Source organism: Sorex araneus, chromosome 1 (assembly GCF_027595985.1).
Source record: "Sorex araneus isolate mSorAra2 chromosome 1, mSorAra2.pri, whole genome shotgun sequence".
Taxonomy (NCBI): Eukaryota; Metazoa; Chordata; class Mammalia; order Eulipotyphla; family Soricidae; genus Sorex; species Sorex araneus.
In genome coordinates this window covers 173536684-173564078 of record NC_073302.1, presented here as the reverse complement: position 1 = coordinate 173564078, position 27395 = coordinate 173536684, and the positions used below count along the sequence as shown (strand labels likewise).

The following is a 27395-nucleotide window of genomic DNA, read 5'->3' as shown; positions in this document are numbered from 1 at the left end:
TGGAACAGTGGTATGAACTCGAGATTTGATAGGAATGTGTCTGGATATCTCTCTCCACTGTGGAGCTGGGGATTGAATCCAGGACCTCACGCTAAGAGGCGACACTCCTCAGTCCTGGGACTCCTGGGACGCCAGGTGGCCCTTAACACACGACCCTTGGAGAAACACTGAGAGGCCTCCGGATCCTGCCACCCGCCCGGCCAGTCAGGCCCAGGTCCACCCTGAGGCCCCCTCCCGAGCACCCGGAATTCTTTTGGGGCTAGGAGGGGTGCCTGCCCCCGGCTGCGTGGGCACCCTGACGTGGTGACCTCTGACCCGAGTGCCCCCAGATGGGACAAAGGGGGTCAGGGTCGGCTGGAGGTAGATAGGATGGACTGATGGGTGCCCGAAGCAATGTGATTCTGACTCAAAGACTGTAAGGACTTTCCACTGCCACAACCGTGAGGGCGAGGAGATGGCTTGGAGGCGCAGCTACAATTTGGAAATAAAAAACATATATATATTTATATATATATATTTATGTATATATATATTTTTTTTTTGGGGGGGGGGTGGGTTGAGGCTTTGGTGGTGTTAGAGCTAGTCCTGGCCCTGTGCTAGAGTGTCACTGATGGTGCTTAGGGGATCTTGTGATGTTAGAGATTGAACCCAATTCTCTAACATGCAAGAGCATTGCCCAGCCCGAGTTGGTTTCCAGTGTGTATCACATGGCTGTTTACTGGCCCAATCACACTAATGTCTTCTAAAAGCCTCTTCCTATGCTCTCGGGTGTGCTCTGGTCTTCCCACCTGTACTGCAGGGCTAGCCGGAGTGCCGTGGCGTTGGACTCGTATTTCCCCACCAGCATGCTCATTCTCTCTGCATTGCTTTTGCATTCATCCAGGGTTATGGTCAGGAGGTCATTCTGGGATTTGAGGTGTTCAATACGGCTACAAAGGAAGAGACATCACATTCACAATTTCACACTAGGATTAAAATGGAATGAATTTAATATTTTAATCGCCAAGTCTAAATTCAGCTTAGAAAATGCATGTTAGGACATGTCTCACAAACGCAACATTATAAAGAAGCACTGAAAATTAAGGAAAAGGATCACCAATGGGTTAGAAACCAGGATTGAGGCCCCAGTTTTTTCCCACCCCCCCTAGTGGCAGATCACGTGCCAGGTGATGGACGTAATAGCCTGCATCCTCAGCTTCATGACAGCAAAGACTGATGCACTCTGCTAAACCATTCTGCACAGGGACACTGAGGAGAAGCCACGCAGAGACAGCTACTGTCCATTCAAAAGTTGCTCAATGGCCTCAGGATCCTCATTTCTCAGAGGAAGAACAGATACTCAGAAAGGGAGCAAATTCTTTCATCCTGGGAGTTAGACATGTACTTCAACCTCAGACTCTATACTTTGAGCTGCTTGCTGCAGTGGTTAGTAAACTACCCATTTTACTTAAGCGAAGATAAACAAATAGATGACTGAACAAAAACTGCCCCAGTGATGCCTTGAAATGAGGAGTAAACTGGAACCATGGTCGTGTCGGAAGTTCCCACACTTGCTAACTGCTGGTGGGATAGTAAATGGGAAATTTATGTTTCATGAGAATCAGAACTGTAACTTTTGAAAAAAATTAATTTATGGCAAATTTAGAAATACACAGACATGGGATTGGAGACATAGAACAGCAGGTAGGACATTTTTCTTGCATACAGACAACCCAGGTTGAATCCACAGCATCCCATATAGTCACCTGAGCACTGCCTGGAGTTAATTCCTGAGTGTAGACCCAGAGTATCCCTTGAGCATCATAGGATATGACCCAAAAAGGCAAAAAAAAAAAAAAAAAAAGAAAGAGGAAGGAAGGAAGGAAGGAAGGAAGGAAGGAAGGAAGGAAGGAAGGAAGAAAGAAAGGAAGGAAGGAAGGAAGAAATATACAGACATTCAGTTTCTAGTTATCTACTCTAGGACACTGATCACTTAAATGTGGCGATTGTTGTCCTACGGGACAGGCCCATTTGTAGAACCCTAACTGAGATTTCTTAAAAGGATACAGGGTTTCACAGACATAGTGCATGGAACTCTTGAGAAGTTAAGGGGCTTCTTTGTTTTGAGGTAGGCCACAGGAATAAAGCATTTCAGAGTGCAATGCAAGTTCTTCTTAAGTCTCTGGCCTGTGATGCTGATAGGCAGCTTCTTCCCTGTTGTTCCATGGTCCTCAGGAGTATTGCTGGTTAGTATTTTGGATTTAATACTAAACCATTACATTTCAACTCGAGATCACCACATTTGTTTAGTTCCCATCTGTTATATTATATAGCTCAATCAGGGAGGATAAATTCTTCCTACATTCCCCTACTAGACCAAGGCAGACATGCCACACATGGATGTGATTTCATAGGCTCTCGTGTTGCTGTGGGGCCAATTCTGTGTCAGAATTGTGGTTTGGTCTTGGGCCTTCTACTTTGCTTTCTTAGCAGTTCTCACTACTAGGGTGATAAACAAGCCAGTCTTAGAAATCAAGCAGGAGGTGAACCCAACTACTTCTGTCTAGTAGTTTGGAAAGAGCTTCTAAAATTGGGCCTATGGTAAAAATTCTTCTAAGCAGGGTAGGCAGACCACCTTTTGAAATAACTCTCAGTAGGAGTAAAGAAGCTGGGATGAGGAGAATCGGGAATCTCCACATCCTCTCGTTTGCAAGAAGCAGAGATGAAGGAAGTCATGTGGTCCAGAGTAGGGAGGGAGAGTGGAAAGGGCTATGCCACACACTGCCATCTAGGATGCCACCCTGCCTCTGTGAGTTCCTGGCAGCTTCAAAGATGTGCCCAGATGTCAGGACTCTGAGGTTCCCAGCAAATAGGCTGCAGGCCACCACCAGGACCTGTCGGATCTCCTTGTCATTCTGTATGGACTGCTCTTGGGGCATGTGACATAACAGTCAAGGGCAAGGCAAAACAAAATGGTTCACACATTACTCACAGCTCAGCACAGAGACAGCAGAGCAGCAAAGCACACCTATGGGTCTCTAAATGGTGTGTCGGCTGTGCCCCCTTTACTCCATGTGTGGGATGTGCAGGTCACACTGCATGAAGGCAGTACTGACAAGCTATGAGCACCTTCTGATGAGAATGATGGAGACTGTCACACACTAATCTAGCACATAGTATCTAAAACTCAAGTCAATGATAGGTAGCCCAGGCTGTAGCTCAGGTGTGTAGTAGGCGCTGGCCCCTGGGTTTCTACAGTAATGCTCTGTGACATTCTCACGACAAAAGGGCCTCACAATGCATTTCTCATTCCATTGAACATATCCCTGGGGTTTACAGCATGCAGATCCACACAGTTGGCCAAGCTGCACTGACCTTTGGACAGAAATGGGAAGGACCTCCCCACTGCCCTCCTAACATGCAGCATTTCTCCTTACCTGTTCAAACGTTCTGTTTCAACCTCAAACTCTCGAATTTTGCTCTCTGAGATGGCGGAACCATGGGAGTAGAGTGTTTGGAAGATCTCTTGGATGTTGGAGCAGTCCTGAAGAGAGTGGGCCAGGTGTTCTGCTACGCTGCTGGACACCTGCATAAGTAGGTAAGCATGGATTCCTCTCTGAAAGTGACCCCACAGAAAGCAGGGCCCCGAGACATGCTCTGCATGCATAATGGTTCAAAGCAGATTATTCCTTGGGACATCAGGCACAAGGAAATGGTTACCCTGAAAACGCGATTCTGGTATAAAAAAATTATGTACTGTGAAAATAGCCCATAGGCAGACCAAAATGCAGAAACACCCTTTCAGAATGCACCGTCGGGCAGCAGGTACAAGGCCTCTTTAGAATCCCTTTATTTGGGATATCAAACAGAATCGGCACTACCCTCTGTCATGAGTTCCTCTCCTGGACACTATGTCTGGGGGCTGTAGCCAAGGACAGCAAGCCCCCTGCCACCAATTCTTTACTTCCATGACTTGGTGCTGGTATGGAATCTCAGTGTGTGCCATGATTTGTTTGCTCAGTGCAGAACTCAGGCCTCCAGAGTTCTTCAGGCTTTTTCCACCCTTGAGGCTCAAAAAGTTGGCACTTCTAGCCTCGTCCTCATCTCCAAAGATACTCCCCATGGAAGAGTAACTACTCCCTTTCACCTTCCTTCAGTACCCAGAGCCTCGGGGGGCCCACAGATGCTTCAAATTGAAACTGTGAGGTTGAGTGAGAAGGTGCTGGCTGCACTTCGCAGGTCTCCTTCCCTGCCTGGGGAACCTGCTCCTCTCATCAGTGTGTGCAAGGCAACACTGACGTGTAGTAGGCAACACTCTTTCAAAGAGCTTCACAGCTACCAGTCTCCGGGGCAACAGGGCTACATACAGTCACTATTTCAAGACTCTAATCTGTAGCAACAAAAACTAGACCTACATCCTTTCTTTCTGACTAATTTTAAGTTAGAGGAACAGGAAAAAACCTCCCTTTAGGATGAAGTAATTTGTCATGATGTATTTTAATCTCATATTAGGAAGAAAGCCGGGCATGGTTAATTACGATAATAAACCAGTTTACTGGAGGTGAACTGTGGAAGTTCTTCTCTCAGCTACCCCTTGCTATGTACACCTACTGGGCACTTTCTAGCCATGCTTCTCAGGAACACTCACCCCTATGCTGCTAATTTCTGAGCCCAGGATGGGCCGATCAGACGATGAAGATTCTGACCTGGTCTTTGACAACTTCACCCTCTCAGCAATCTTAAAAAACAAAACAAAAAATTATCCAAAACCGACAAGCTGTACCACAGATAAGACTTTGTTGCGACTGTACATACAAGAGTACTGGTTAAGCAGAGCAACGCACCCATTCATCAATGTCTTAAAAACAACTCCAATGTTTCTTCCTCTTAAGTGGAGGTATTCCAACTTCAGGATTAGAGACATTCTAGCTTGTATAATTCTTTTTTTTTTTTTTTGCGTGGGGGAGCAAGCAAGTCTGTGTGTTGCTGGCACCTGCAGTCTCCCTGGCTCCTACCACAAGGCGCCTGTGGGGCTCCAGCTGTGACTGTCAACAGTGTTTCCAGGCATCACTGAATAGCTCCTGGTGGACAAAACCCCCCTCTGGGTTGAGAAATACTGATCTGACCTGTCTCTTGCTGAATCTGAGTGTTGAGATCCAGCCTTCTGTCAAGAGGACCAATGGGCAGTCTGTCTGTCCACATAGGAGCTAGTGGGCTCCACACCACAGCTGCAGGGCTTACTCAGAACAACCCCCTTTCCCGAAAGCCGGCTCCTCTGAGAGGGAACATTAGCTGTGACTCTGGCAGTCCCCATCCCAACACTGGGGGTGTGGATTTCAGATCCTGAGAACAACTCTTTGTCCATGCTAGTGCGTTATGGACCCGGACAAACTGGTTCACTCCATACAATGGCTTGTCAGTGCTGACGGGCTCTCGTCAGCTGATTAATGAGAGGCTGCAGCTAAGAGACGCAGGACTCTTAGTGGGTTGTCCCTACGTGTAGCCCCACAGGGGGCGGCCCTTTCCTGGTCCAGAAAACTGGGTGCTGCACAGCAGACCACACTCGGCAGAGCCGACTGCAGTCCGGGCCCTGGGAGCTCACCTTGGCGATGGGAAAGTCATTGCTGCTACTGCTCGTGCTCAGCTCTCCCGTGCTGGGGTTGACGGGACGGTTGGTGGAGGTGAGGCGGCCAGGGCTGGAGGGCCCTGTGGCCTGCACGCTCTGGAGTCGGGTTTGAAGTTCTCGAACCTGAAACAACAATGCCTTCAGGCACATACATCTGGTGGTTTACATCAGCCGGATGCCACTACACTCTTACTGTAGAGAAAGTTGGCTGAGCCACATGAATATCCCATATTGTGACCATTTTTCTGTTGTTACAGTGCTGGGGCAAGACACATGCCATGCTGCTGAAATACATCACTGGCCCTGCAACACCCATCTCTAAAGAACTCTGATTCATGGAGCTGTACCAGCTTGATGCCAACCTGCAGACAGAGATCCCAGAGATCCCAGAAATTACATTCTCTCGGAACTTGGGACTCAGAGAGGAAGAAAGACTTGAACACAAAAACACACAAGCACTGTAACATTTATGCATAGTCTCAGGAGGCAGAACAGGGAGGGTTGTGATTTCATCTACAGTCCCTGGGAAGGGGCAGGGAGAAAGGATTGGTAAAGAACCCCGTTTGTTATTGGGCCACACATGCTGCTGCTCAGGGATTAATCTTGGTGGGGCTGGGGTCCGGTAGGGCATATTGAGTGCTGGGGATCAGACCCAGATCAGCCACATGCAAGGCAAGTGCCCTACTTGCTGTACTACTCCTCAGCTGGGAACAGAACCTCGTCAAGTGAAGAGGGTCACAGCTGGCGAAGGGTTATTCTAGGTGAGTCAGGGCAGAGAGAATAGCTTGCACATGAGTACAGGCATCAGAGTGACTAAATGTGTTGAGAGAACTGCAAGCGACTCCAGAGAAGCTGTGCCGAGCAGGCTCTGCCCCAGGAAGGGGAAGGAGCTCATAGGAGAGACCCCCATGCTCTGGTGTGGCTTTCCCCAGAGACCTGGGTCAGTTCCTCTCCTGGAATGTTCGGAAATACAGACATGAAACACACTTAGAATCACACTGGATGCACTTAGAATTACAGTTAAAACATATTTACCTGCACATAACTTAATATTTAAATCCTGCTTTCTACAGCTATGGCTCAGTGACTTCCAAAGGACTCCAAGTAAGTGTGAAACTTTGTTAAAGATGGGCTTTTCTGATGATCTTGACTACTAATTTATCTCTGGGCACTATGTCTATCTGGAAGGGCTCTTAAACATATGCTTCCTACCGGAAGAATCAGTGCTGGAGGGTCAGACCCAGGGTTTTTCAAATGTGTTGCTGCAGCAGAGCAAAGAATCACTAAAATATTAAACTCTGCTTGAGTGCTAAACTTTGATTTCAGGGCCCCATGCCCAGTGTTCTGGCCTAGTAGGTCTGAAGGAGGCTGGAATCCACACCTCTAATATGCTCAGTAACTGGTTCTGGCAGTCAGGAGCTGCTCACACCTTGAGCAGCAGACTTGAGATGCTCCAAGGTAGGCAGTGTATCCCCTTGAGACGGGAGGCTCCAAACTCTCTTTAAGAGAAATGCTATTTAATATTAAATACCTTGGGTGTTTCTGTGTTGCTATATTGGGAATCAGAAGTAACTGAATTTTTAATAATTCATCTACATATTAGATGCTAAAACAGGAACATCCCCTCAGAGCAAATCGCACTCAGTAGTGAAACAGCCCAACAGAGTGCTCTTGCTGTGGCTTCCAGACCAGGGGTGAGGGAAACAGGGGTTGTCTAACATGCCAGACAGAGCTGACTTCAGAACAGTTTTAAAACCAGAAACACACATGGGGTTGGAGACAAATGGTGCTGCCAGGGAAAGCTCATGGCTCGTTATGGAAGAGCCCCAGCCAGGGAGGACAGCTGGGGAGCAGCAGTGAGTCCCAGGGCATGGCCCTGTCCACGGCATGGCTGTCAAGTCTGGTGAGGTTCTGAAAAGTGACCGACAGGGTAAGAGTGCTCCAAGACCAACAGGCCCACTCATCTCACTTTTAAAAAACAAAGTTATGGGGTGAGAGTGATAGTGCGGTGAGTAGGGTGCTTATCTTGTATGTCGCCATCCTGGATTCAATTCCCAGCATCCCACATGGTCCCCCCAAGCCCTGCCAGAAGTGATTCCTGAGCACAGAGTCAAGAGTAACCCCTGAGCACCTCTAGGTGTGCCCCCCTCAATTTCTTTGAACTGGGCAATTGATAGAATTTACATTTAAACAGCCCATGTTTTTTTTTTTTAATTTGATTTTTTATTTAGAATATTTTTAAAAAATTGTATTGAATCACTGTGAGATACCATTACAAAGTTTTCATATTTGAGTTACAAAACCCATCCCTCCACCAGTGCACATTCCTCACCACCAATCTCCCTAGTATCCCCGCCCCTCCCACCCTCCCCCTGCCTCCCTGGCAGACAATTTTCCCCATACTCTCTCTCTACTTTTGGGCATTATGGTTTGCAATACAGATGCTGAGAGGCTATCACATTTGGTCCTTTATCTACTTTCAGCACACATCTCCCATCCTGAACAATCCCTTTAACCCTCATGGACTTAGTGATTCCTTCTCTATCCCAGCTAACTTCTCCCCTCGCTCAAGAGGCAGGCGTCCAACTAAGGAGCAATCTTTCTGAACAGCCCATGATTCACTAACGTGTTTCTTGGGCCTGGAGGACCAGTGTGGCCCTGGAGCGCCTGCCGACATGTGGCCTACCATCTGACATTCAGCATTCCTGGTGGCTCACAGGTGCCACACACAGTGTTGGCAGCTCCGACAGTGCAAGCACATTTCAGTCCCCACACAGTTGGCCAGAGAGCCTGTGGAAAGGGGCGCAGGCCCTGGCTAGCCTTGTAACTAAAAGGATGTGCAAGGGCTGTGGCCAGAAGTGTGGCTCCTGGAATGCATGTGGGTGAGCACCCCAACTGTGACCCAGGGACCCCCAATAGGAGTGTGACCCAGGAGAGCACTGTGCAGTAGAGTTGACAGAGCACTGCAGCTGAGTGTGCAGCATGACAAACTCATGCCAGCGAGTACCAGAGCCAGCTTGTCTGATCCCTTGGCCATCATAATAAAAACAGTGACAACGAAGGGAATAAGGGGAAAATACAAAAACAGCAAGAGCAGCAGCAGACACTGAACCACTAGGCAAACATGTCCACTGAAGAAGGTTTCAATGGCCAGAGCAGTGCCGAGGTCATCCTTCACCCCAGGGCATGTGTGCCTGCACATTGGCACCCAGGCACCCTAGTTATGTCCTAAATCTTTTTTTTTTTTCTTTTTTGGGTCATACCTGGCAATGCACAGGAGTTATTCCTGGCTCTGCACTCAGGAATTAACCCCTGGCGGTGCTCAGGGGACTATATGGGATGCTGGGAATCGAACCCGGGTCATCCGCATGCAAGGCAAACGCCCTACCCGCTGTGCTATCGCTCCAGCCCCTATGTCCTAAATCTTTAAAACTTTTGTTTTTGGGCTTTTGAGCCACACTCTGCAGTGCTCAGGACTTACTCTTGCTTCTGTACTCAGGGATAGCTGCTGCTGCTGGGCTGCGGGCACCGTATGTGGTATCAGGGGTCAAACTCAGCATGGGCATATGCAAGGTACTATCACTCTGGCCTCTAAGTCCTGAAGGCTTTAGGCCCAGCAAACCTCTCTGAAAACTGAAAGATGCTAAGCATGTTTACCTTGATCTGTGCTTTCTTATTTAATGATAATTGTGAAAGGAATTTAGGAGAGAAGGTGCCTTGGTAGAAGGTTCACCTTCTACCTTCTACCCCCTTGGTAGAAGGGGGCTAGAATCTGCCCCCATCAGAGCGGATTCAGTTGTAACCTCTCAGAAGACATGTCCCAGTTCAAGCCCCGGGACTTGTGGATGTGACCTTACTCTGAACCATGGTCTCTGTAGATGGAATGGGTGAGGATTTCCAGATGAGATCACCCGAGACTCGGAGTGGGCGCAGCCCAGAAGAGGAAGGGCTCGCGTGTGTGGCAGAGAGCTGACCCTAAATCAAGGGCACCGGGACTCTCACCTTCCCTAATACAGTCAAGGAGGCCCTCACTGAAAGAAACAGAGCGAGGCTTTCTGTCTACATGAGATGCGTGTGGGATCAGGGGCTCACCAGGGGCCACAGTCTATGCCATTAGAATCTGAGAGCTGGGGGAGGCCATTATTTATCAGTGTAGCCTTATTTACTGCTAAGTTAAATTTCTTAGGGGAGGCCCTATCAGGCAGTGCTGAGGGCTTATTCCAGGCAGGCTTGGGGTACCCTATGGAGTGCCGGGGATTGAAGCCAAGTCAGCTGTGTGCAAGGCAAATGCCTTACCCACTGTACTATCTCCAGCCTCTATTTTTGTTTTTAAAATTCTATTTTTATTTAAAAAATTATATTTTTATTGACTCACCATGAATCACAAAGTCATTAATACCAGTGTTAATTTCCCTCCACCAGTGTCTCCAGATTCTCTCCTAACCCTCAGCCTGCCCCTCGGCATACATACACCTTTTTCTTTTTAGGCTATGGTTTACAATATTTTTATTGATAGTGTATAATACATGTCACTTTATCTCCTTTTAGCACCCAGGTCTAGTCTACAGTGACCACTTATCTCTATCATTGTTGTAGTGGTCCCTTCCTTGACCTATAAGCCCCCACCCAGCAAAGCTTCCTGCTGAGGACCAGTTCTCCTGTTACTTGTTTCTATTGCCTTTGGACATTAGTTATTCCCCTACTATAATTCTTTATACCCTGCAATGAGTAAGGTCATTCTTTTCAGCCTTTTTATAGTGTTTAATTTTTGGCATGGACTTGGATATGTTAAGAGATCCAAGCAATTATGGGAGTTTGGACATGGCACTTTGTCTCTTGGAGAGAAAGAAAACAGGTGACACAGGCAATTACAAAGGTGACTTCACATATGAAGGAGCAGGACAGGAAACAGAAGGGTTCTCACTGATGGTCTTTGTTTCTCTAAGAAAAAGAGCTCAGTTCCACTGCTAAAGATGGAAGAGGGATAGCAGATGTCAAAAATGAGGAAGGAGGCTGACTTCATAAAAGAAGCTTGTAGAGCAACTCTGACAAGTTGGCTGAGGTCTTCTGTTCAAGAGAGAAGACAGAGTGAATGCACTGATTTCTTTAGATGCTGGAGACCTCAGAGAACTATAGTAAAGAATCTAAAGCCTCCTCGAAGAAGATGTACAGAGGCCTAAAATATATGAAAAAAATTGTGTGCATCTCATGTCATCATGAAAATGCAAATCAAAACAATGAGATATCACCTCACACCAGAGACTGGCCCACACCACAAAGAATAATAAATCCTGGAGGGGTACAACAAGCTGCAGAGATGTCTCCAGACTCCCAAGTCACTATACAATTAAATATTTAACTCCAGGTATAGCACCTTATTTAAAATTTTAGATTCCTGGAATGTGAGACTGTGACATCTCATACTCGATACCACTGAGCATGCAGCCACTTTTGCGGCCACACAATATCTCATATTCTGTATCACTGATGTACCAGGAGTAGCACACCACATTGGATGGTATGTAAAGTAGAAGGCAGCCAATCTTAACTAAGAAAATATTAACACACAAGACTTAACCTGTAACAACATGTTAGTAATCTCTTATCACTTGTATCACTTGTCATCCCGTTGATCTTCGATTTGCTCAAGCAGGCGCCAGTAACATCTCCATTCGTCCCTGTTGCGTGCTAGTATAGCCCAATGGTATCTGCTCGCTCCGGGAACACAAAGGGCCTCAAACCTTTCATTCAGGGTTTTGACGAAGAAGTCTGACCATCTAGTAAGTGGGCAGCCACGCCGTCTTTTGATGTTCCGTGGAATCCAGTAGGTAACAGCTCTAGTCCAGTGGTAGTCTCTAAATCGCATTATGTATCCGGCCCATCTGATTTTTGACACCTTGGCAAACGAGACAACATCCCTGATTCTTGATCGTCAATGGAGGTCGGAACTTTGGATTCCTTCTCTCACTTGAGTGAAATGAGAGCACAGTTCTTTCTATTCTTCTTTGGGATACCGGAATAGCGTTCTTATCCTGTTTTCGTAGGGCTCAGGTCTCTGAGGCGTATGTTAAGTGCAGGAAGAACGGTGGAGTTGAAAAGATGTGCCCAGAGCTGGAGATTCTTCGTCCTCTTAACCACTTCTTTGACGTTCTTGAAGGCGTTCCACACTGCTCTCTTCCTCCTGCACAGTTCTGGTGCCAAGTCATTTCTCATGATGAGTTCTTGACCCAGGTACACATAGCTGCTGCATTCAGAGAAGTTCGTTCCGTTGAGAGCAAATGGAACATCAGGGACTTGTTTGTTTTTCATGAACATTGTTTTGGTGAGATTCAGCTGCAGTCCGACCTTTTCACACTCGCGGTTGAAGTCGGCCAGCACTTGTGCTCTTGGCTAATGTTTGGTGTTATTAGGACGATGTCATCAGTGAAGCGGAGGTGGTGTAGTTGCCGACCATCTATCTTCACTCCCATTCCTTCCCATTCCAAGTAGTCGCATGACATTCTTGAGGGTGGCACTAAAGAGTTTCGGTGAAATGGTATCACCCTGCCGAACCCCTTTCTTTATGTCAATGATCACTTCCTTGTAGAATGGTGAGATCCTGGTGGTGAATCCATGATACAGCTCAAGGAGGACCTTGATGTACTGAGTTTGAACACCCTGTTGGGCTACGGCTTCAATGACCGCTTCAGTCTCAACAGAATCAAAGCCCTGCTTTAAATCGATGAACGTTAATTCTTGTATAAGTAGTACCTTATACAAGAATTTAGTGGCTCTAGGGTGAGATATAACAATCTTCATACACTTTTAAAAGAAAATCTTATTTGATCATTTTTAGTGAATTAACCATAACAAGCAATACAAAATACATCATTTAGGGTCTGCTATTGGCATGCTATTGGCACAGGTTTGGGTAGGGCTGGGAAAAAAGGAAATAATGGTGGTGGGAAGGTGTAATAGTGGTGGGGTTGGTGTTGGAATATTGAATAATAAATCATGCGAACAATTTTATAAAAATAAAATAAAAAAGAATTAAGTAATTATGAAGCAAATACAGACAAACAGAAAACATGAATAGGTGAATAAGTAAAATTTCTGGTGAAAAATGTATCTAATAAAATAAAATCAACATACAGGCTAAACTCTAGCCTGGATTAAATCTAAGACAGAATTAGTGAACTGGACAGTACAGATCAATTAATCCAGAACACAGTTTGGGGAGCTAAGGAGATACAAAATACCTAGGTGTTAGGAATAGACAAATTACTTGAGCTCCTATGTTCACTGCAGCACTATCCACAATAACTAAAATGAAGAAACTTAACCCAGCGTCCAACAGATTAGTGGATAAAAAAACTATGGTACAAATAAACAGCAGAGTACTGTTTGGCCACAAGAAAAGACGAAATCTCACAATTTGTTGCTACACGGATGGCGCTGAAGGGGAACATGCTGAGCAAAGTTAGAAGAAGAGCACCAGACACAGAATATGATCTCTCTCTTATGAGGGAGATACAAAGAAACACTGTAAGCTAAGACAATGGCCAAAGGCAACAGAAGGTCTACAGAGCTTAATTTACCAGGGTGTGGGGGCAGGGGGCTGAGTGGCAGGGTAGGGATGGGGAACAGACACGGAAACAGTGATGGGGTAAGCAAACACTCTGATGGAAGGTATGATGCTGGAACATTGCATGAATGAAACCTTATCATTAACAGTATTTTAGACCATGGTTTACAATTAAAGTGCTTTTTTTTTTTTAAAAAAAAAAGAGACTGAAATGATCAACTGAGGTTCCAACATACATGAATAATTATAGAGAAAGATGATTGAGCAGATGACAAAGAGACAATGTATGAAAGGAACACCGGGAGTTTTCAAGCTGTGCAAACAGACACGAGTATCCACACTCATGATCATGTCAGATGCTACATACATGTGGCAGCTTCCTGGTATGGCTGCCCATCCTGTGGCACTGGTTACATCAAGAGGTGGTATCTAGGGCTGAAGTGAGAACTCAGTGGGTTGAGCACATACTTAGCATGCAGGAGGCCCAGATTTGATCCCTGATACCACATGGTCCTCCGGACACTGCCAGCAGCCATCCTCAAGCGCAGAGCCTGGAGTAGCCTGAGTTCTGCCGGGTGTGCCGCCCTCTCTCCCACCCCACAGAGGAGGGGAGTTCAGTTGTCCCTCCAATGCACGCTTCTGGCCTGAGAGATACTACCTCACAGAAAGACGGCAGTGAAAAGGATACCACAGCTATGAAGCCGGATGAGGAGAAGCGACTGCTTTTCTCTTTCATGGCAGCCACACTGTGTGAGGGGGCTGGCCAGGTGGTCTGGATGGTTGTCGATAAGCTGACCCAGTGTGCCAGACCCTAGCAGCTTTGCCCAGCAGAGTGAAGAAACATTTCATTCTAGATGAGTCTGGCCTGGCCACCATCTGACTGAACCACACTTCCCAGTGAGAAATGACATCAACTCAGCCATCCCAGAATCATGTGGGCTAATAGCATATAACTTGCTTCTGGTGTTGGAGCTTGGGGTGGGCTTGTCAGCCCTACCTGGCACAGGGTGATAGCACACTTGTATGTCTGGAAACACTACAGCACAAATGTCGGGGGAAAGGACAAAGAGACTGTCTTAAAAGGTGTCCCCAGGATACTCTGTGCACATATGCAAGAAAAATGAGTCAGGGATGGCGAACAGGGTACCACATGAGTGGCAGGCAGGAGTAAAAGGTGGTGTCATAATGTGGAGAGGTATTAGAAACATGATTAGCCATAAAGGACTGAGTGTTCTGTGTGTGAGAGACAACAATTTGCAGTTGGGAGTTGTAATTTCAAGCAATTAGGCTGTAATATATACTTTCACTGTGTAACAGAACAAACTCAGAGGGTAAGATTTCTGCCCTGTAGAGTGTTGAAGCGCCCTGGCTGGAAAATCTCTCCTTAAGGAGGATGGACACTGATTTGCTTTGCTGTGTAGGTAACAGCTGTCTCCTGAGATCAGAGTTTGTGGATCCTTAGGAGAGAAAGTACTTTGCCTTCCTTCTTTCTGTTTTTGTTAGAGGGGGTTTTACACCTGGCAGTTCTCAGGAGCTTTCCTATTGGGAACCATTCCTGCTGTACTCATGGGGCCAGAATATTTATCAAGTGAGATCTTGTGGGCCAGAAAAAAAAAGGTGGGACAGAGTTAAGAAAATGAAATAAACACTTCACCAAGAATACTCTACCCATTAGACTATCAATTCAGGTCTGAACAAACAATACAGAAAAGCAACAGTTCAGGAACTTGACACTTAACTTTGAAAAAGGCACTAAAGGGGCTTCTAGAGACAAGATACATCTCACAACAGGACTAACCTCTACAAAAAGATGGCCAAAACCTTCAAGTTAATAATCTCACTCAATGCCAATGCCTAAGTTGACCCATCAAGGGACACTGAGTTATAAGATGGATTATAAAAATGAACCTAATATTTTTCTGCCTACAAGGGGCCAATTTGAACAGTCAGGGCAAACAGGTTCAAAGTCAAAAGCTGAGAAAACAATATTTCAAGTGAATGATGCTCTCAAAAATAACAGAGGCGCCACTTATATCAGATAACATAGATTTCAAGGAAAAAAATGTTACAAGGGACCAGGATGGTTATTTCTTAATGACCAATGGAAAACACGTTCGGAAGAACTCAAACAGCAAAACATTTATGCAGCTAATAAGGGACCATCAAAATATTTAACAAAACTACTAGAAGACCTGGAGGAAAATACTGACAGAAACACAATCATAAGACTTTAACACTGCTTTATCACTTCTACGTAGATTAACTAAACAACAACTCAATAAGGAAATAAATATGGATCTGAAAGAAGAAATGTAAGAGATAGGCTTAGTAGATATAAATAGGGCTCCTTATCTCAAAGTCAAATATACATTCTTCTCCACATAGGACATTCTCCAAGAGAGACTACACGCTGGATCATATATTATAACTCCATAAAATCAAGAAGATAGAAATTGTATCAACAGTTCTCCCAGATAGAAAATCACAGATAGAAAAGGGGAAAAAACCTCAAACTCTTGGGGAGGAAACTACGTATTACTGAACAATCAGCTGTACAAAGAGGAATTCAGGGAGGAAATCAAAAGATTAAGGGAAATAAATGAGATAAAGACATGAGTTACCAGAACATATAGACACAGCAATAGTGGTGTTGAGGGGAAAGTTCATAGCAAGTTCATAGCAAGACAAGAATTCATTAGGAAGCAAGAACTAGCCTACAGAAATAACTGCACAGCTTAAGCAGCTAAAAAAAATCAGCAAAAGAAACAAAGCAAGCAGAAGAAAGAAAATAATAAAACTTAGAGCAGAAATTAATGAACTGGAAACTAAAAGAAAAATCCAAGAAAAATCCAAAAATCAATAAAACCAAGAGCTGATCTTTGGAAAAATAAACAAGACTGACAAACCATTAGCATGACTCAATGAAGGAGGGAAGGAGGGAAGGAAGGAAGGAAGGAAGGAAGAAAGGAAGGAAGGAAGGAAGGAAGGAAGGAAGGAAGGAAGGAAGGAAGGGAGGGAGGGACAGGAGAAAGGGAGGAAGGAAGGAAAGAAGGAAGGAAGGAAGGAAGGAAGGAAGGAAGGAAGGAAGGAAGGAAGGAAGGAAGAAAGGAAGGAAGGGAGGGAGGGAGGGAGGGAGGGAGGGAGGGAGGAAGAAAACACAAGTAAACTGAAACAGGGGAGATGTCTAACAGATACAACAGAAATCCAAAGGACCTTCAGTGATCACTCTGAAAATTTTTAGAGAGAAGCCAGAAGAAATGGATACTTTTTTTTTTCTCCAAGAAGAAACAAAGCACCTGAACAGCCAATCACTATTAAGAACACAGAAATGCTCATCAAAAATCTTTGTAACTTTCCACATGGTGAATCAATAAAAGAATTAAAAAAAATGACAGTCTAATGAGTAACAAGCACGTTATATATCACATATACTTACATAATCGTACTATAAAATTATAGAACCTATTTAGTCCTATTTATATACAATTTACTTCCACTTATATACAAATAAATATATTACTCCTAAAAAAAAAAAATCTTCCCCCCAACAAAACCTCAGTCCTAGATGGTTTTACTAGTGATTTCTTCCAAACCTTTAAGAAGACACAGTTCCAATCCTTTTCAGGTTCTTTCAGATAATTTAAGAGAAAGGCATCATTATAATGAGGCAAACATCACTTATATCAAAAGCAGAAAAAGTTATCACCAAAATGGAAAATCTACAGATGTATTATCTCTGGTGAACAGAGCTGCAAAGATTCTCTGCAAAACATTAGCAAACAAATCTAACAATACATCAAAAAAAATTACACACCATGACCAAACAGTATTTATCCTGGGGATGAAAGGATGGTTTAAAATATGCCTCAACTATTCTTGTTTCAGTGGGCACTTATGTTGTTTCCTTGTCTTGGCTACTGTAAATAAGTTTAGAAACACAGGGGTGTTGATATCATTTTAGTTTAGTGTTTTTGTTTCCTTAGTCTAGTAAGTATTCAGAAATCGAGTTGTTGACTCACATGGTAGTTTTAGTTGTGCTTTTCAGTGATAAAAAAGAATGGAATCATGCCATGTGACTACATGGATACACATATTTTTAAAGCATACATACAAAAGATCTTTTAGTACAAATAGACCTTTGATTCAAATATATGTGGAATCTAAAAAGCAGCACAAAACAAAAGGGCAGCAACAAAACAAAGATTCAGGGTTGAGGAAATGGGTGAAGGTTACACTTCCAGGCCCAGACAGAGAAAATTCTAGGAAAGGCTCTTATCTTGCATATGGAAGACTTGAGTTTAATCTCTGGAACTGCATATGATTACCCAAGCACTGTCATGGGTCACTTCTGATAACAGAGCCCCTGAGACTGGGTGTGGATCCTGAACTCAAAAATGCATTAGTAAAAATTAAAAACAATACTTTCAATTATAAAAATGCAAGTCCCAAGGATGAAATGTATAGCACGATGTCTATAGCTACTAAAAGTACTGTATATTAAATTTTTTTGTGGCTGGGGAGTAAGTAGGTTTGGGCTAATCCACAGTGCTCAGGGCTTCTGGTTCTGTGCCCAAGGGTCACTCCTGAGCTGGAACTGGGAGCCATCTGCTGTGCTGAACATCATATCAGAGCTGGCCGCTGGAAACCAAGCATTGTAACCCCTGTGCTATCTCCCTGGTCTGTATCTGAAACGTTTTAAGGAAGTTATCTGAAAGTTTTTTCATCATACACACAAAAAATTTAACTGTACAATGATAAGTATAAACTAGATTTGTTGTGGTAATAATTTAATATATCTCCATATGTCAAGTCATTAGATTATACATCTGATGGCAATTATACCACAATAATTTTTTTACGGAAATGAAAAAAATTTAAACATCACATATGTTTCAAGGGAAATAACATGACTGACAGTTTATATGACTGTTTCAGAGTGAAGTTTCATACTTCTTCAAAATGCGATCTAGGTTTTCTCTTGCTTTTGGTCTCTATTTGATGGTGTTTAGGGGCTACTTCAGGTTCCGTGAAGTAGGAGCTCCTGGGAGCGGTCAGCAGTGCTCTGGGGACCAGGTGTTGGGCGGCAGGGGGGATCCTGTATGCAAAGCAGGTTCTTCAGCTCTTGCACTATCTCTCTGCCCGAAATATTATATCTTTTTAATGCTCAGATAACTAAGGATAATTTTGAAGAACATAACACATATCTAATGGGCATTTTATTAATGACTGGAATCTGGTATTGTAACATACAAATTTTTGGATTTTTTGTTTCATTTCTGTGGGGAAAAAAAAGGCATTAGAACTTTGGTGGGATTGCAATGAATCTGTGATGCCTGGAGAGAGGCAAGGGCAGCTGGAGGGCTCCGGCGATATGGTGGCCATCTGTCACCACCTTCTGACTCTTTCCCTTGAACTCTGGCTGGGATCATGCAGCTGTTGATTCAGTGGCGCGTGGCAGGGCCCTGAAGGAGTCCCCACAATGTTGGTGCACGGGCTAGTGCCACCACATGATGGATGGAGACTGCCCGTTCCCAGGCTCTCAATGCCCACCTGATTCACACTCACAACAAATACATTAGGTGCACTGGGACCATACACCGCTCAACCAGCAGCCATGTGCTCTTCCACATTTTCTAGTCCTCCGAAGACTGCAGGAAGCATGTGTCTCACCTGGCCCCCGGGCTATGAGTAACAACATTTAAGAACAAGGATCCAGGCTGGGTTAAGTGTTTGTGTACCAGTCTCTACATCTGTCTGGACATGAAGAATAAGCAAGAAATAAGCTTCTTTGCTGTGTTATGGTACTGAGACTTGGAGGATTAGATTGTCCTGGCTCTGCCTGCATTCTGAGCACGTATGTGCCAGTGACTCTGGAAAGGGGCACTGCAGTTCCTCTCAGGGCGCGAGGAACAACTGGACCTGGTTCTCCTCAACTTGACGTCTTCTCCAGGTTTGCACGGGCAGATAAAACCAGGGTGGTTTTTGACAAAACATATCACATGATTTTAAACTTAGCTAATACTGGCATTTCCGTCCCCATCTTATTAGAAGCTTCTGAGAAGAAATAGCAGAAATAAATAAAAAGTACCATTTAGGGTAAATAGAGAAGACTGCTTGTATCTGAAGCAAGTGGTTGAAGTTGGAAACTGTATACTCCCTTTTGGTAGGGTGGCTGGGTCATACCTGGCAATGCTCAGGGAATCACCCTGCTGAAGCTCGGGAAATCAAACCAGGCCTGGCCACATGCAAGGCAAGCACCTTCAGTCATCTCTCCAATCCCATGCAAATCTCTGTTCTTATCCAAACTTTATTACTTTATTATTTAATTTCAAAATGAAGGAAGAGGGATCAGAGCAGTAGTATAACAGATGGGGTACTTGCTTTGTACCCGGCCAATCTGGATTCAATCCCCAGCATCCCATAAGGTCCTCTGAGTCCACCAGAAGTGATTCCTGAGCACAGAGGAAGGAATGCACTCTCAGCACTGCCAGGTGAGGTACAAAAATAAAATGAAGAAAGAATATAAAAGAAGAAAAACAAAGCTATTCTATTGCCTAGATTTAGACTTTATTATTATATGGGTGTGTTGTCTTACATTTCTTTGCATATACTTCTATATATTAAGCTTATGCAACATACATATCACAGTGAATTCATTAGCGAAAAGAAGTCAACCTTGAAGATAATTACTCATTTTAAAGTAGATTTTAAAGTAGATTCTTCGGTTTGTATAGTGAATTTGAAGTCTCTTCTCTAATTCTACCCATGACTATTAATTGTCAATTGCCCTTGGAAATAACCTAAGTAAATATTAAGGATGGATTTCAGCTGGGGTTTAGAGCCAATTCAATATTTAGAAACAGGCACTGAGGGACAAATGGCTCTGGACAAACGGCTCTCAGGGAGGATCTCAGGGCATCAGGAGAATGTTCTCAATGTGCCTCATTTGATGAGTTCATGGGACAGGTGCCTGGCTGGTGGGTACAGAGTGGATGAACAGAGTGGCTTTGCCACCTCTCCACCATAGGACAATGACAAGAGTCATGTGGCAGTCATTTAAATTTCCTGGATTTTAAGGCTGTGTTCATATTTTCAAAGACCTTTAACTAAACTATGGGTTACATGGGTCCTATGAACACAGGAAAATAAAAACCCGTCATAAACATAATACTGCATTTAATAATCAAGAACAAATGTTTTGGAAAAGAGATATTTTGTTTTCTTGATATTGGTGGAAAACATGCTCTCCCCACTCAAACCAGTCCTACCCCTTAGAGAGTCAAGTTAATTAAAACACTTTAAGGTTTTTAAAACATTTGAAAGTAGAAGAGGTTTTAAGACAATATTGTTCAGGGGTCAGAGAGAAAGTATAGGAATAAATGTCTGTCTGGCATGTGGCTGACCCTTGTTTGATCCCAGGCACCACATATGGTCTCCCAAGCACCACCAATACTGACTCCTGAGCACAAGAGCTGGCCTGCAGGTGTGGAAAGGTTGGAAACCCCTGGCTTATCATCAACCTGTGGATTAGTATGCAGGACAGGTGTTGATTTGCCAGTATAAAAATGGTTGAAGAGCACTGTTTAAAGACAGAGGGGGGTTGGTATAGAGTTGACTTAGGTTTATCGGTATAAATAGTAAAGAAATTCCTTTCTAGAGTAATTCTCTTTTCTCTAAATGAAGGTCACTTGTTTAAAAGAAGATGAATAGTCATTCAGAAATGAGTGCTCACATCATTTAGTAATGAGCTGGAACCAATAATAAAAATTGCCTATTCCTCAGTTACTGTTCTGCCAAGCAACCAAATCTATTAACTGATATTAAAGATCTAATTTAATTAAGTCTTGAACAAGGCTTAACAAAAATCTATTGAGAGCACTTTATTTAATTGCAGGCAGGGGGCACACACCAATTTTATTGATCTGGTCAGCTTAAATTCTATAGAGTGACTGTGGAAGATGAAAAGAGTGTTGGGCAATGTGGATGAAACGCAGGCAAGGCAGAACAGGCAGCTTGCCAGATATGGCGGGGCCTCCTACGCATGGAACCACACCCTGTTCTGTAGAGCATGGCTCAGAGGGGTCAGGAGACAGTCAAACACAGAGATGATTCTTCCTTAGGGAAATCAAGTATATTGGGGCAACACTCAAAGACAGATTTATGAGACCCATGATTATCTTGAAATGAAGCGAAACAAATACAATTCATGGGTATGCAGGCAAATTCTTTAGAACATTTCTAGTTGAGGAAGATATATATTTTTAGAAGCCATTGAAAAACAAATTTTTTCACAAGAAAAAAAAGAAAAACAAATTTTCATATATTTTTCGTGTTTTTTTTCCTTTTTGGATCACACCTGGCGATGCACAGGGGTTACTCCTGGCTCATGCACTCAGGAATCACTCTTGGCGGTGCTCAGGGGACCATATGGAATGCTGGGAATTGAACCCAGGTCGGCCGTGTGCAAGGCAACGCCCTACCCTCTGTGCTATCACTCCAGCCCCCAAATTTTTCATATATTTTTTCATTAGAAGCCATTGAAAAGTAAGACTTAGTTTTACTTTTAGCTGCTTGGTTTGCATCTCTTCAGAGATTTAATTGTGAACTGGCAGAGTGGGGCCAGCTTCCCCAGCTGAAAGCTCTGGAGCTCTCTCAAGAGCACAGCTGGCTGAGCCCCTGCCCTGCCAAAGCCTGGGCAGCAACATCCACACCCCCTACTGCAGCCAGGTGAATGGCCAACTCCTCCACTGCACTAATACTCTCTAGAGACACCCAACCATGGAAAAGTTCAGGTTCTACATGAAAACGCAAAAAATTTCAGGTACTCTAGTGTTCAGGCTAAGAACACTGGGGTCTTCTCAGAATGGAGCCACACTTTCAAATTCAGTAATACTGAAATTCCAGTACAGTGTCCAGGGAGTGCGACCCAGGAATTATGGATGTATGGGCACAAACACCAAGCTTGCTGGCTGAGGTGATTTATACCTTCAGATGCAAGTATGGAAAATGGTGTCCAATAGAACTGGGTACTGAAAATAAGCCTTAGGTACCTGGTTTCAGAAAAACTGCTATTTACAAGATCGAGAATGTGGGCCTATTAATGAGAAATTAGGTGCAGATGAGGAAAAGAGTTGGTAATGGTCAAAACAGAACTTTTCCTGAGTTGGTAATTGCTCAGAACAGAACTTTTCCCTTAAGCAAAAACAATAGAAACCAACTTGTGTATGGACCAAGAACAGATTGCCAAGCATGTGCTAACCTTACTGAAGAACAAATTATCACCAAGCTTTCTTGAAAGTATGGGAGCAATCAGAGATAAGGATGGTGAAAATATAGACTATAAGCATTCTTCCTGATTCAGCTTTATCTGTGTGCAAAATTACTGGTCAGAGCATGACTAGAAAGTATGTTTCTAAGATCTGGAATTATAGTATAGTGGGGAGAGTGCTGCTCTTGCAGCCCAGGGTGGCTGACCTGGGTTCAATCCCCATCATCCATTATGGTCCCCAGAGCACTGTCAGGAGTGATTCCTGAGTGCAGGACCAGGAGCAACATCTGAGCATCAGTAGTATGGCCCAACCCCTGGCCCCCTCCCCCTCAAAGAAAAGTACATTTCTAATATTGCTGGTCTAGGAATTTAAGGTAAAGTTCAGAGGGAATCATTCTGATTGAAGAACTCATTGCTTCACTCTCAGTCCAATAACAGATCAAATCACAGTCAAGCATCAGAGCACTGTGGGTTTCTGAGAAGAAGCTCCAGTTTCATAAATGCCTTAACAATTCTGCCAAACTTTCTGTTGCAAAACAGAAACTCCAGGGGCTGGAGTGATAGCACAGCGGGTAGGGCATTTGCCTTGCATGCGGCCAACCCGGGTTCGATTCCCAGCATCCCATATGGTCCCCTGAGCACGGCCAGGGGTAATTCCTGAATGCAAAGCCAGGAATGACCCCTGAGCATCGCTGGGTGTGACCCAAAAAGCAAAAAACAAAACAAAACAAAAAACAGAAACTCCATGCATGAGTGAACATATTCTTGTCGCAGCCGCGCAACACATCATAAATGGAAATATACATATACATACACACACACACACACATATATATATATATATATATATATATATATATATATATATGCTTCTCGGAGAGCCCTGCAAGCTACTGAGAGTATCCCGCCCGCACGGAAGAGCCTGGCAAGCTCCCTGTGGTGTTTTTGATATGCCAAATACAGTAACAATAACAGGTATCATTCCCCTGACTCTGAAAAGAGCCTCCAATCATTGGGAAAAATGAGTAAGGAGAGGGGCCAGAGCTATAGTTCAGCAGGTAGGGTGTTTGCCTTGCATGCGACAGATTTGGGTTTGATCCCCAGCATCCCATATGGTCCCCCAAGCACCACCAGAAGTAATTCCTGAGTGTAAAGCCAGGAGTAACCCCTGAACATCGCTGTGTGTGACTAAAAAAAAAAAAAAAAAAAAAAGAAAAAAAAACGAATTAAGGAGAGGCTGCTAAAATCTCAGGGCTGGGATGAATGGAGACGTTACTGGCGTCCGCTCGAGTAAATCGATGAACAATGGGATGATTGTGATACTGTGATTTATTTTTTTGATTGATTGTTTGATTGCTTTTTGGGTCACACCCGGTGATGCACAGGGTTACTCCTGGCTCTGTACTCAGGAATCACTCCTGGCGGTGCTTGGGATGCCGGGGATTGAACCCGGTTGGCTGCATGCAAGGCAAACACTCTACCTGCTGTACTATTGTTCCGGTCCCTCAAATTTATTTTTTAAGATAAATGTTCTTGGGATTGGAGATATAGAATAGGAGTTGAGAAACTTGCCTTTCATGTGGCTGAGTCAAGTTTGATCTGGCACCATACATAATTCCCAGAGCTCACTCAGCAGTGATCTCTGAGTACAGGGGTGCCCTGAGCACTGCTGGGTGTAGCCCAACTTCCCACCTGCCTCCATCCCTCCCCCTGTTTTCCTTTTGGGTGGGTTTCTAAGAAGATCTCAGAGGTTCCTGTACTAAGCAGCCAATCAGTCCAAATGATTCAGTGTTGGTATCCGAGCATTTGGAGTTGCTCAGGTCCTGCACTACGGGGGAGCCACTGGGGCCGTGTTCTGAGGGAGGAGCATGTGACATAGAGGATTGACCAGGGTCCCGCACACAAAGCAGCCATGCCTGATTCCAGTGCTGGCTCCTTGGCCCAGGGTATCGTAAATTTAAAGAAAATATTCACTGTATCACTGTCATCCCATTGCTCATCGATTTGCTCGAGCGGGCACCAGTAACATCTCCATTTGTCCCTGTCGTGTACAGGGAAATGAGGCCCATTATTGTTACTGTTTTTGGCATATTGAATACGCCACAGGTAGCTTGCCAGGCTCTGTCGTGCGAGATTCTGCATCGAAGAAAAGTATGCAAAGGGAGAAATTCCAAATATTTATGCAAATAATAAAATCGTATCAATCTATCGTGAAAGGGGAAACTTTAACTGAGTTAGGGAAAATACAGAACAGTTTGAGAATCGTTGCCTAAACAGAATTTTGTCATCTATTCAGATATACAATTGCAAGGAAGGAGATTTTAAAATTTTACTCCCATAATTAGGCTTTTTCAAATCACTTTCGAGAATGATTTCCTGGGAGAGTTAAGGAGCTCGACTTGCCTGTGGCTGCTCCAGATTCCACTCCCAGCAACACTGGTCCCGGGATTATGGCCAGGAGCAAGCCCTGAGCACTGCCCAGGTCTGGCCAGAGAAGAATGACTTCTGCATAAGAAACGTGATCTCTACGGCCACAAATGCTCCCAGCTCCTGAGGCTGCCCAGGGCCCACGGTGCTTGGCACTCACCCGTCTCCGGAGCCGGTCCCGCTCCTCCCGGATGGCATTCATGGTGGCCTTGGTCCTGTTCAGCTCCTCCTCTTTGCCACACAGCATGGCTGTCAGACTCTCATTCTCTTCCCTCAGCCCTGCCAGCTCCTTCTCCCAACGGGAACGCTCTTCAGCCAGGTTGGGATATAGGTCCCGGCCGAGGACCCCCTCGATCTCTTCGACAGTCTGAAAGACACAGCCACAAGGACAAGCAGAGTCAGCTTGAGAAGGGGCAAAGGGAACAGCACCAGGTCAGGGGTACATCTGAGCGTGGGGCCAGGACTCGAGACTAAGTGTTGGTGGAGGGAGACCCTGAAGGCCCTGCCCACACTGCGGAGAAGACATCCAGGGCCAACCTTGGTGCTCTGCAGCTGCTCCAGAGCAAGGAAGACACAGTCCTTTCCTCACATCTTATTCAATTTGTGCTGCTCACTGCCACGTCAAAGTGACTGTTTGTCTCCTTCATCCATGTCCTGGCAAACACATATGTCCAGACAATAACCCAGTTAGTGATCCTGGTACTGCAAAGTGCATATGAAGTTGAACTGGAAATGGGCTGGATTATTGGCCTCCTGTGTTCTCACTCAGCAATGCCAGTGTCTCTCCAGAAAGCACTTAGTGGGTCACAGAACAATCCAGAGAGTGTGAGGGAGGTCAAGTCTCAAGACAAAAGTACACTATGACAGGAAAGAGGAAGCCCCTACAACGGTCTCTAAAGCAGCAGGTTTAGTTACTAAGGAAGCTACTGACAGAACATAACGGAAATTGAATACTTGGGGAACTTTGAAGAATTCATTTAATACAGTAATTAATTCATTTAATACGTTACTACGTACCAGAGAGATAGAACAGGGGCTAAGATGCTTGTCTTACATTCCATCCACCCTTGTTCTAATCCCAGGCCCTGAGTACCACCAGGGATCACTCCTGAGCACAGAACTAGGAGCAGTCTCTGAGCATCATTGGACAAAAGCAACACTATTAATGGAGTAGAGGCATGCACACAAAAAGGGAATAACTTATTCTGTTTACTTTCAGAAATACTCAGTGAGATTTTCTTTCAGAAAAGTAAGTATAATTCAATACTGAAAGATAAGGAAAGGGGCAGAAGTCAGAAAAGAGAGGTCTCAAAAGGCACAACATGAGGGTATGACTCTCACCAGACTAACGCTGAGCCACCTGCACATGTGGGGCTCTGCCCTTTCTCTCCTCTCTGGCCTCCTCCAAGCACCACGCGGTTCTTTCGGGCTGGTGATACTTGGCATCAGCTCCCCCCCTGAGGCCACACTGACAACAGTTGAATACAGGGCTGGGGAAACACCAGAGCAAGCAGCACTGGTGGTGGCTTCTTCATACCACATCAGGGACACCAGCACATGGTTATCCAGAGGCAGAGAGTCATCAACATTAGTCATGGTCGACATGAAATCCAGGGTCCTGGCTGATGGACACTTGTGCCAAGAGCCCTAGTAGTTCTTCAAATCACTACTTTTATTTTAAGTCACACTTTCCCTTCCAGACTTCTCAGTTTGAATCACTATGCCCAGATTACAAAGCTCTGAGCTATGGCGAATTAACGCAGAGCAACCCGAGCCAGTAATTACCAGGACTTGGTTTTCCTCTTGCTCATGAGTTTGTGTGGATGCAGCGATGGCACTCAGCTCATCCTCCTTGTGCAGGAAGACGAGTATGTAAAAGGTGTGGCTAGACCTTGCTCCAGGGCCCTCTGAACAGGTGACTCACGCAGGCCTGAGCTTCCTTCTGGTTAGCAACATGAACTGATAGCTCATGAGTTTATCTTCTAGAAGCCTTAATATTTTAAGAGAACTTCAAGGTTAAGCTTACAGCCTAAGTGTCGTATTATAAAACGTACTAAAATGCTGTGGATCAATACTAGTAGTCTAAGAGTTTCCAAATAGATTGCCAGTTTTACTGCTGAGCCAGCGACCATATTTGGCAATAGCGCAACTTCTCTTAATGTAATTCAGTCCAAGGAGAATGTGCCAGGCTCCGGTGGCCCCTTCATACCATGGCTGTCCACTCTAGACCTTCTATATCATAAAAACACTAAGAAGAAAAGTATTTGCTAGAATCACCTTCAAAAATGAGTTCCAGGGACCAGAGTGATAGTCCAGTGGGCAGGGCATTTGCCTTGTACATGAACTACCTGGGTTCGATCCCCAGCATCCCATATGGTCCCCCGAGCACCACCAGGAGTCATTCCCGAGTGCAGAGCCAGGAGTAACCCTTGAGCATCGATGGCTGTGACACACACACACACACACACACACACACACACACACACACACACACAGTTCCAATACAAAGAAGCAGACAGGGCTGGGAACTC

The 27395-nt window shown here is 44.7% G+C and overlaps 1 protein-coding gene across 1 annotated transcript in view; it reads right to left on the bottom strand.

The window, feature by feature from the left end:
* Window positions 1-27395, bottom strand: part of MCC (MCC regulator of WNT signaling pathway) — a 263692-nt gene that overhangs the window by 32603 nt on the left and 203694 nt on the right. Inside the window, exons 6-10 of the mRNA XM_055119442.1 lie at window positions 25025-25231; window positions 5582-5728; window positions 4628-4717; window positions 3417-3565; window positions 789-929 (exon numbers count right to left, since the gene is read on the bottom strand). Coding sequence (XP_054975417.1) covers window positions 789-929; window positions 3417-3565; window positions 4628-4717; window positions 5582-5728; window positions 25025-25231 — 734 coding nt within the window. The remainder of the gene's footprint in view (window positions 1-788; window positions 930-3416; window positions 3566-4627; window positions 4718-5581; window positions 5729-25024; window positions 25232-27395) is intronic.